The sequence below is a fragment of the Episyrphus balteatus genome, chromosome 3, assembly GCF_945859705.1.
Source record: "Episyrphus balteatus chromosome 3, idEpiBalt1.1, whole genome shotgun sequence".
Taxonomy (NCBI): domain Eukaryota; kingdom Metazoa; phylum Arthropoda; class Insecta; order Diptera; family Syrphidae; genus Episyrphus; species Episyrphus balteatus.
The window spans coordinates 13,579,329-13,590,449 of NC_079136.1; the positions used below are offsets into that span (position 1 = coordinate 13,579,329).

At 28.8% G+C, this 11,121-nt stretch overlaps 1 protein-coding gene across 1 annotated transcript; it reads right to left on the bottom strand.

The window, feature by feature from the left end:
• Positions 1–2,452: 2,452 nt before the first annotated feature.
• LOC129916736 (uncharacterized) lies at positions 2,453–3,101 on the bottom strand. Its single transcript, XM_055996843.1, has 2 exons — positions 2,974–3,101; positions 2,453–2,906 (listed from the first exon to the last, which is right to left on the bottom strand). Exons 1-2 carry the CDS (start codon positions 3,016–3,018, stop codon positions 2,526–2,528), a joined length of 426 nt encoding a protein of 141 aa, XP_055852818.1. The 5' UTR covers positions 3,019–3,101; the 3' UTR covers positions 2,453–2,525.
• Positions 3,102–11,121: the final 8,020 nt, after the last annotated feature.

Genomic DNA, 11,121 nt, shown 5'->3' on the forward strand with positions numbered 1-11,121 from the left:
TTCTTTACATACCTAATCTGAATAAATAAAATTAGTAAAATTTCTTACCCCTTAATGCATACGAAGCCAAATTTGGCTTATAAACAAATTTTTTAAACAAATTAATTTAAACAAATTTATTTAATGAAAACCGTTTAGAATCAACCCAAAGAACCCATGTAAAGAATTTTTTAATTTTTTCGTCCGCTAATATTAATTCATGCAGTAGAGGGTTAAGTGTGTTTTATTGAAAAAAAAATCTATGGGGTAGGTAATGAATATTGTTAAAAACGTTACATTTCGTCGGTGAAACTAGAAAAGTGTGTAGCTCCAAATTTTCTGAAAATTACACAGAGAAAAATATGACCCGCTAAAAACTAACAGATTGCCATATTGTTTTACCGTCCATACATTTCATAAGGAAATCTTATTAAAATCAACGATTAATAAGGTTTCTTTAAGGAGATTTCTTATTATTTTTATAGAGAAAATCTTATTAAAATTTGACTGAAAAGTTGATTTTTTTTGCAACTTAGCACTAGAACAAAAATCGCGATCAATATTTTTATTGCAGGTTGGTTCAGGTGGTAAGGTGGGCGACTAATGATTTGAAGTCTCCAGTTCGATTCCCAGCCTGGTCATCGTTTTTTTTATTTTTTTGCAGATTTTATAACAATAAGGAAAACCCGATTGTTTTAATAAGGTTTCCTTCTTGGATGAAAACCATAGAGAAATCTTATTGTTTTTGTTCTATTTTATGTGGTCTATTTTTCTCTGTGTAGATTTGAATGCCATCTGTTAGCCAAACCCGATATCTACCGTTCCTCAAACTCGGAATCCATTTAAAGTCAATAGTTTTTATTTTATTAGCAAATTAGAAAATGGAAACTCATACAAATTCTTTCAAAACGATGAGGTTTTTTTGCTCTCCTATAAAATTTGCTAAAATGGAGTTACACACTTTTCTGGTTTCACCGACGATATGTAAATGAAAGCAATAACAAAGATACTTTGGAAAATAGTTTTAGACAAGAAAGTGTTTTTTCGACGAGGGAATAAATTCTGCAAAAAGTCACAAAAAAAAATGTAAAATCAGAATATGATTCCAAAAAATGGCATGATTTCTTCTTAAGGTGCAATAAAAGTCCAACTTTCACCAACCTAAAGAAGTGAATAAACAAAAGGTGTTATAGCTGATAAAGGAGAACATTGGGTAAAATTATCCTTTTACTGAATTCTTCTACAGGACTTATTTAAAAAATATAAACTCCTTGCTTAAGATGAACAACAACAATCCTAACCTACCAGGAGGTCTAGTGGAATCCACGTGCATAGGATGTGGCGTATAACTCTATTTTTTTAATTTCCCAATACTTAATACTACACCGAAAAAAAAAATTGATAATAACAGCTATCAAATTAACATTTTTCAGTGACAAAAGTCGTCCAACAATTAAAATATCAATTTTGATATTTTATCATATCATTTTCACATTTTTTAATTTCAGATGGGATGGTGAAAATTTCACTTTGACAATTAAAATATCATTTTGACATTTTTTTACGTTTAAGTGGACAGTGAAAATTTCACTTTGACAATTAAAATATCAATGTTGACTAGATTTTACGTTTTAGTTTATTATAATGAAACCTATTTCTTTCTTTTTCTTTTTTATTATTTTTATTATTAAAAGAATTTTCTTTCTTTTTTCAAAACATTACTGAAAGGGAATATTCTTTACAAAATAATGATCATATTATTTTTTCTATTATAGGTGATATAATTGTTTTGTTATTTTCTCCCAAACTATGTGAAGTAAAATCTTAGTGCCGATCAAATTTTATCAGTAAATCATACATTTTACTTCGAAAAAACACAACGCGCCTTTAAATTAGTACACATTAAGAATTTTGTATTTAATATTTTTCAATAATTTGGAATGAGAAATTGATATGAAAAAATGATAATAAAATATCAAAAAAAAATTCCAAAATGTGACATTTAAATATCATCCTGATAATAAAAATGTTGTTTTAACATTTTAAATATCATTAAACACATTTTATAGAGCATTTTTGGCTGATATTTAAGAAATGTTAATTTGATATTTAAAAAATGTTAAATTGATATTGGTTTTTTTTTTCGGTGTACTTTCCCTGCGAGTATTTTTTTTTTTTCTTAAAAAACGCCTAAACTGTCAAGCATTATGAAAAAAAAATAAACCTAAATTCCCTGTCAGTTTATTTTGCTGTATTTGAAACAACTATGTACTTTTAACCCTCGCGTTCCGTGATGAATCCTAAAGAAATAACCATCGAGACAAAAATAAAGAACTTTTCAATTCTGAGAAAAAAGTCCTTCAAACCAAAGGTAAATAAACAACCGCTTATATTGATTTTTAGTGATTTACATATTTCGGAATCATTTATTTATAAAATACTACTTTTTCATACTTGAATCAGATTCTATACACGGTCCTATTAAATTTTAATTGAATTTTTGCTCAATTTTCAATTCAAACGGATTGTATGCATTTAGTTTTTATCTAATTTGCTGTGAAAACATTTTCCAAAACTTCACCAACATTTCCATTCGATGCAATGCAATCCACAGTATTATAAAACCACACATCCGGATCTTCTGTTCTTGACTCTTCATTGCACCCTTTCACAACATCCAAAATATTGCTACGGTCTCTTTGTCCTTCCAAGATTTCATTAATTCTTTGATCTTGAATTCCATTAGCTTCACTCCATAATTCTAGATTCTCAAAAATACACCTCATATAACGATAAGTTTCTTGAGTATTTGGATAATCGTAGTTTTCAATTCGCTGTCTATTTTCTGCCGATACGCCAACAGTTTGAAAACACATGTTCCGGGTGATGTTTATTTGTTGTCCAAATGGAAGTGTTAATCCTAGAGCCTTAAAGGAAAAAAATAAAACTGTTAACAAATTCAAATAGTTCACAGAAATATTCTAGTATACGAACTTTTGAAGCGATAAAGATGATAGTAAATAGAATATAGAACTTCATTTTGTAACTGTTAGAATTCAACTGACTTCAAAGCTATCATTTGTGAACTTTTTATAGAACAACAAACAAGGAAGTCGAATGTTACTGCAATGCCAAAAAAATAATTAAATTTTTAAACCTAGTGCCCATTAGTGTCATCATTTCGATGAGAGTGAGTGTCAAACTAGTGTTTTACGATGAAAACGAATGTTCTTTCGGAGATAAGACTTAATTTAGTTTTACGAGTGTGATGTTCGGAGCGGTATGCCTAACAGCTTTGCTTGGATGCATTGCTATTTGCAATACTTGGAAAATACATGTATGTTTTTTTTTTAGTTTTTAAAAACGATCTAGAATCAGAAATTGAAATGTAAAATTAGTCTAGGGATAGTGTACCTACTCGATCACTTATGAACTAATATAAATTTGTATACGTTTTTATGATTATTTTTACTTGAAGTATTGGTTTCGTGTAGAAAAAAAAATTTGAGGTTTTAATCAAAACCAACATTACGATAATGGAGAAGATCAAAAAAGTGGTTTTCGTCATGCCGTCGGTCTGTGCGTCCAGACGGATGGATTGATTTGCTTGAAACTTGGTACAGATGACTTTTACGTAATTTCCTAGACCCGTTTTTTTTTTATTTTTTTAATATCTCCATTTTAACGCATATCTCCCCTATAACGTTTTCGAGGTATTGCAGTTTTCTCGAAAACGGCTCTAACGATTTCGATTAAATTTGATAAACGTATTACTCCTATTGATTCTAACAAAACTGCGTTTTTAGTTTTTCTCAAAAAATGCGGAGAACGGAAATAAGGCGTTGCCGTTTTTCAAAAATTGACATATTTTTAAAGTTTATATAATTCATCAAAGCATAAGCCAATTTTATTCAAAATTTATAGACATCATTTTGAACTGGCGAATGTAAAAAAAAAATAAAAAGAAGTTTTTGAAAAAATTGTTTTAAAAGGTTTTTGAAAAAAATATATTTAAATGTAACTTTTTTAACTTTAAATTTTTTTTTATTTTTTCTCAACACTAAACAAAATCTTAAATTTCCATCTATTTAAGATAACGATACTTTGAACTACAAGAGCAAGTAAGTGCGACCCAGTCGTGCATTTTATTTCGTTTTAACTTAAAAAAAAGTGCAAACATAACGCGTCAGTTTTGATTATTTTGTGAAAGCGGCTGAGCGGAACGCTTTCGGCCACTTTTTTAAGACATATTTATTTTTACTTGCGATATAAATACTATATATCAAGTTATGCATTCGTACGAAAAAAAAGTTGAGATAACATTTTTCCATGACATTACGATGGAAGAGATTGCCAAAAAAGTGGATCCCGGAAGTCCGTCTGTCTGTCTGTCTGTCGGATAGACCGATTGATGTCAAACTTGGTATGTAGCGTTATTTGACGACTCTCCAGAGGGGTTTTTGCAATTAATTTTTTTGGACCAAAAATAACGGTAGGTACTTGTCATATACAAATTTTAGTAAAATTAAAATATCTCAAAAACGGCTCCAACGATTTTGTTTAAAAAATTCAAATGTTATTTTTAAGCTAAGGTCTATCTTTTAATAAAAAAAATTCCAAAATCATTATTAACGGTACCTGCCATAAAACCTTTTTTTTTCAAATCCGATTATCTCCGAAACTGCTTATTCGATTTCCACCTAAACCAAAAATAAAATTTTTAAAAAAATAATTTTTGGATTTAAAAAAAAAATTGAAAACTCAAATTTTCGAAAACGGGACATTGAATTTTTTTGAAATTTTGTTTTTAGATGCTGATTAGTGATTTCTACAAAATGGCATACCAATTTTATTTTAAAACTTTTTTTCCAAAAAATTATTTCTAAAAAAATTAGTTCTTTAAAAAACGGCTCTAACGATTTTGAAATTTTTTTTCTAAAAATGCATCTTAATATATCAATCAAAACTGCATACTTGTTTTGGAGGGAAGTTTGATTTCAGATTTTATTTTATTTTATTTTATTTTGTTAAAAAACGAATTTTATTTTTTTTTCCAAATTTCTATATAAAAAGTCTTAAAAATTTAAGCAACTTTAACTGTAAGAGCAAGTTCGTGCTACCCAGTCGTGCATTTTTTTTTTTTTACGAAAAGAAAACAATTAAATCTTGGATTTGAGCTTATATTGAATAACGTTCATAAAATTGCTCTAAGCCGCCCACTGTAGGCCAAATTTAAATCCTTTGCAAAATTACTTTTTCGCATGAGTTACAAAATAAATTGCTAGATTCATAACCAAAAAAAAAAACAAATTGTCCAAAGTTTGGCTCTTACTGATGGTTGTCAAAATTATGTTATGTATCACTAAATACATCACTAAATTTATACAGGATATCTTTTGCATTCTATTGTGTCTAAGGTATAAAAGTATAAATTATAGAATTTTCTCGATTTATTTAAATTCCTTGAAAATTGGACAAAAAAAACTATGAGAAAACGATTTCTTATTGTGAAGAAAAAAAAAAAGATAGCGGATAACAAAAGTTTTTTTAAGTTAGTTCCAGCATCAGCATGTTTCGACTTTGTTGACCTGTACCGTGTACCTTTACGTACCTATCCTTTTTTTAAGCTCATTTTTTTTGAAACCCAATTCATTCAAATTAATTCAACGAATACATTAAGTGTTTTTTAAAAAATATACTTTATTTCAAATAACCCAGACAAGGGTTGCTTATAACTTAAGACTCTACTAAAGACTGCCAAAAACTCTATCGAGTACAATATCAAACTTAAGACTGAAATACATTTTTTGAATTAACTTATATCTAACTGATTGATCGATATCCAGAAGGTGATGTCATCTTCTGGAGCACTGCATCTCAGGGGTATCAGTTGCATTATACCGGATGCTGGAGTAATATAATATTTGTATACAATTTAGTAGGCTGATTGAGATAGCTTAAATATGATTAATTTGACATTATTTTCAATGGTTGCTTAAATGTAAATAGAGTGTGTTAACTCCCCTCTTTCTTCAAGAAGAACGTCCCGCTTCTTCTTCTAATTGTTTCGTGAGAAAATTAATTATTTTGTTTATATTATTGAACATTATTTCCTCTTGGTTTTGCTTCACATTTAATTGCTTGTTACAATTTTTTGTTTTACATTTTTTATTTTACATTTAATGGTTACATTTAATTCATTAATAGCAATATGTCAATGGTTTCCAAAATTTATAATTTTAAGTTTCAAATCTTAATTATTTAGGTATATCCTTATATTTTGTTATAACATAATTGTTTATATAATTACTTTTACATAATTGTGTACTTAATTAGTTTTACATAATTGTTTTCATAATTGTTTTTAATTATTGTTACAAATTGTTTGGTATTACATAATTTTTCTTATTTCATAATTGCTTGTTGTTGTTACAAAATTATTTTTTAATTGTAAAATTTTGATATGTTCTTGAAGTTAGTTAATGTCATTCTTGTTTGTGATTTTATATTTGTTGAGTGTCTTTCAAGTTAAAAATGCTCTTATTTAGTATTATAGCTTTAACTAATGTAATAATTGTCTGATTCGTTATTTGTAGTTAATGTTATTCTTAAAGTGTCTTATAGTAAGTTACATTTGTCACCTGAAAAATGTCTTAATAAGTCTTCAATAATTTCTTATGATACAATCGTAATTGTCATTAGTGCAATTAAGACGTTCATTTTCTGTAAAAGAATGTTTTTATGTTTTAATATTGTCCTTATGTATAATTCTATTTTTCTTATGTATAACTACATTCCTGCCTAAGTCTTCTTTAATTTTTTGTTTTTTATATCTAGGTAGAAGCTTATTTCTACATCCTGCAATTTTTTCATAAATGATTTGATTCGGTTTGTACTCTTTAGTATTTCTTTTTTTATTATGTGTCTGAAGCATTTTTCCTTGTGCTTCTGAAAGTCTTATAGGTATGTCATCATGTGTTTTTTTGTTGTAAAATATTTCGTAAGGTTTTTCATTCGTCACTGAATGTATTGTTTTATTGTACTGTTGAGCAGCTCTAAATATTGACTCTAAGTCACTTATCAAACTGAATTCTTCTTTAAGGCATCTAGCTATTTCAATTAAAGTCGAATGAACTCTTTCAACTTGTCCATTTGTAGTACTGTGATGTGGATCACAATAATAAATAATTATTCCTAATCTTTGCATTAGTGTCTTGAATTGAAGTGTGGAGAAACCTGGTTCATTGTCAACTGTTATATGTTTTGCTTCAGGGAAAGCTTGAAGTAATTCTAATACCTTTTCATCTAATTTTGTTTTATCTTCAATACTTTTAATGAATAAAAATTTAGAGTATGAATCTATACATGTTATAAATTTGAAATTTTGTGCAAAAAATATATCTATATGTAAGTGTTCCCCCTCTTTCTTCGGAATTGGAGCCTCTCCAATTTGTATTTTTTGTGGATGCCTGTCATATTTGTTTTTATTACATATCTCGCAATTTCTGACAAATTCTTTTAACTGTTTTTTCATTTGTGGCCAGTAGTATGAACTGTAAATTTGTTTTATATTTTCTCTATGATTTCTATGAGCTCTGTTATGTGTCTGTTCGATTATCATCGCTTGATCGTCTTTATTTATTATGTCATTAGGAAATATTTTTGTGTATAAAAATCGATTGTTAAATGTTTCTTTTAACATTTTCTTTATTTCGTATAGGTCTTCTGGTGTGCAGTAGATCGCTACTACTCCTGGTTGAATGAATTCTTTCAAGATTGTTTTTAGATTTTCTAATGTATCGTATTCTATTATATGTCTAGTCCTTCCAAAGTTTTTAACTTGTTCATGTATTGTAAATGTATTTTTGCTTAGTAAGATTTGCTGTTTAAATTGATTTAATGGTCTCGAAGTTTCTTTAATATCTTCGTTATCGCTACTTTCAGCAGAATGCTGAGTTGCATCTGTTGATGAATCATCAGTAATATTGTTTAAATTTTGCCTGGATAGGGCATCCGCAACTACATTTGTAGTACCTGGTTTATAAACTATTTTTGGAGCGTATTCTTCAATAAAATTATGCCATCTTTTCAATTTTGCATTCGGGTTTCGTGTAGAAACTGCAAAGGTTAAAGGTTGATGATCTGTGTGAATTTCTAGATCAGACACACCGTAAAGGTAATTTCTTAGATTTTTGAGTGCATACACTATGGCATATAATTCTTTTTCATTAGTTGCATAATTTCTTTCTGTTTTATCTAATTTTTTTGATATAAAAATGATGGGTTTACCATCCTGTGATAATACACCGCCTACAGCGTCATTTGATGCGTCAGTAGTTAAAATAAATTTTTTATTAAAGTCTGGTTGCGATAATTCTACTACATTTATTAATAAATCTTTAAGTTTTTGGCAAGCTTCAATGCCGTCTTGATCTAATCGTATAATTGTTTTTTTAGACATATACTGGGATATTGTACCGTTTTCTCCGCCTAAATGTTTTGTTAACGGTTTCGCAATTGATGCGTAATTTTGAATGAATTTCCGGTAATATCCGGTCATTCCTAAGAAACTTCTTAGCTGTCTTAATGTTGTTGGAATGGGGAAACTTGAGATTGTTTGTATTTTTTTTGGATCTGTTTTAATACAGTTTTGTCCTACTATATACCCTAAAAATTCTACTTCTTCTTTATAAAATCGTGATTTCTCCAATGAAATCTTCATATTAGCTTCTTTTAATGTTTCTATCACTTTATTAAGATGTTCTGTGTGTTCATCTTTGTTGTTTGAGTAAACGATTATGTCATCGATATATACATGACAGAATTTACCTATGTATTTTCTCAAAATATCGTCCATTGCCCGTTGAAATATACTTGGTGCATTTTTCAAGCCGAAAGGCATTCGTAAAAATTCGTATTTACCATTATTTACAGAAAATGCAGTTTTCTCTGTATCTTTTTCATGCATTTGAATTTGATGAAAACCTGATTCTAAATCTATTGTTGAGAAATATTTAGATTTCCCTAAATTTGATAAAATAACATTTGTATCCGGTATGGGATACTTATCTGATATGGTTTTCTCATTAATTTTTTTGTAATCTATAACCATTCGAAGCTTAGGTGTACCATTCTCATTGATACCTTTCTTTGATACAACCCATATAGGTGAATTATAAGGACTCTTGCTTGGTCTTATAATTCCTTTTTCTAATAAGTTTTTTATTTCATTGTTAACAAACGTGTTAACGGACAGGGGGTATGGATATTGTTTACTCCATATAGGAGTTTCAACAATTGTTCGAATTTCCGCTTTAACATCTGTTCTAAATAAAGCATTTAGATTAATGGTTGAGTGCATTGACTCTATTTTTTGTTTTACTTTATTTCTCAAGTAATCAATATCGTTCTGGTTTGTTCCAGATTTTGTATCTCTTAAATTATTATTCTTTAATGAATAATTACATTCTTCTTTAGGAATGTAAATTTTTTCACATTTACCATTATATTCTAAGATTCTTTTCTCAAAATCTATTTTCACTTCTGCATTTTTTAATAAATTGCAGCCTATTAATAAATCTGCTTCTAAGTTATTTATTTCATAAAACCTAACATATCTGTCAAAGATAAGGGCGTTATAATAATGTGTTATTATAGTATAACCATTTATTGTTTTCACTCTTTTATTTATAATTAATTTTTCTTTAAACTTTAAAACATTTGGTCTACAATAGCAACTTGTAGCTCCAGTATCAATTAAGATTTTTAATTTTCTTCCGAGAGGACCATTTCTGTAAAGGAAGGGTAGTCCTGGCGTTGATCTAAAAAAGCTTCCTCATTTATATTATTTACTCTCTCCATTTTTTGGGGAGGTTTTTGTAAACTTTGTTGCAAACTATTTTCACGTTCTCTTTTAAATACTGGTCTTTGGGGGTTGTTATACGTATTGTACGTCGGTTTTTGCCATCTGGGCTGGTTGGCATTATTTTGGAAATTATTATTTCCATGATTTTGATTGAAGGGGTTATAATTTCTTTTTTGATTTTCAAATCTTCGTTGATCGTGCCAAGTTATTGGCCTATGGGCAGAACTTCCAAGTTCCATTGGTTCGGGATTATTAAATTTTGGTTGTTGATTATTATTCCGTGTAGGAAATCTCAAATTGTTATTATTATGCCTGATATGTTGTTTATTATGATTATGTGCTGAATTTGCACGATCGAATTGCAAAGCGAAGTTTGCTCTCATGTTATTAGATTCTAATTCTTGTGCTTTCGCTAAAGCACTAGGTAAATCATCCGGAGATAGGGAAAACAATATGTTCGAAAGTGGAGCATTTAGTCCAGTTATAAATATTCTAAGGGCATTTCTACGATTAGCCAAATTTAATTCCTTTGTCAAAGAAGACTCTGTACCGTGAGTCATTATTGTTTTATTTATAAGAAGAGTTAACTTCTTATTTACCTCATTGTAAAAGTCAATAATAGTCATGCTTCCTTGTCGAAGGATGCTTAATTCTTGCTCTATGATGTGAGCAGGGCGCTTATCTGCGTAAGCAAAGTCGAGTCTAGCGATTATCGCATCGTAATTAAGTACTGTACCATGGTTGGTTAGTACGTCATTTGCACTGTGCGTAATTTTGTTACGTAAAATTGTCAGGGCAGCAAAGTATCTGCGACTGCCTTTTGTATAAAGGGAAATTGAATTGTTAGCTGCTTCGCGCCAGCTAACGTATGAGTTAATATTTATTCCTGAAAACTCAGGTAACGATTTTATTACGTCTAAACATTCCGTACATGTTATGTTGTCGTCAATTGTTTGAGTCTTATATTCAGTCACTACGTTTGAATTTGTTAGAGTTTGAAGTGTGTTTTTTAATGTCAAAATTTCTGCTTGAAGGGTAGCAGTATTTGCTTGTATTAGTCGAGCGACTACATTTTCAATTTCGTCTGGCATTTTGGTGTTTGATTTGTTGTGAATTTTAAGTTTTTGAAATTGGTCGAGTAGTTCGTCCAGTATGTTAATTTTATAATTTTTTTAAAATTTTCTTTCTTTTCTTTTTCTTCAAAATTATTTAACCTTTTTTTTTTATAATATAATTTTTTTTCAACTTTCTTTAATAATATAATTTTTCCTTATATC

Excerpts from the sequence above, each read along its gene's own strand:
- LOC129916736 (XM_055996843.1), bottom strand. The coding sequence starts at position 3,018 with ATGAAGTTCTATATTCTATTTACTATCATCTTTATCGCTTCAAAA. Across the intron at positions 2,907-2,973 it reads TCATCTTTATCGCTTCAAAA|GCTCTAGGATTAACACTTCC; the intron begins GTTCGTATACTA and ends TTTTCCTTTAAG.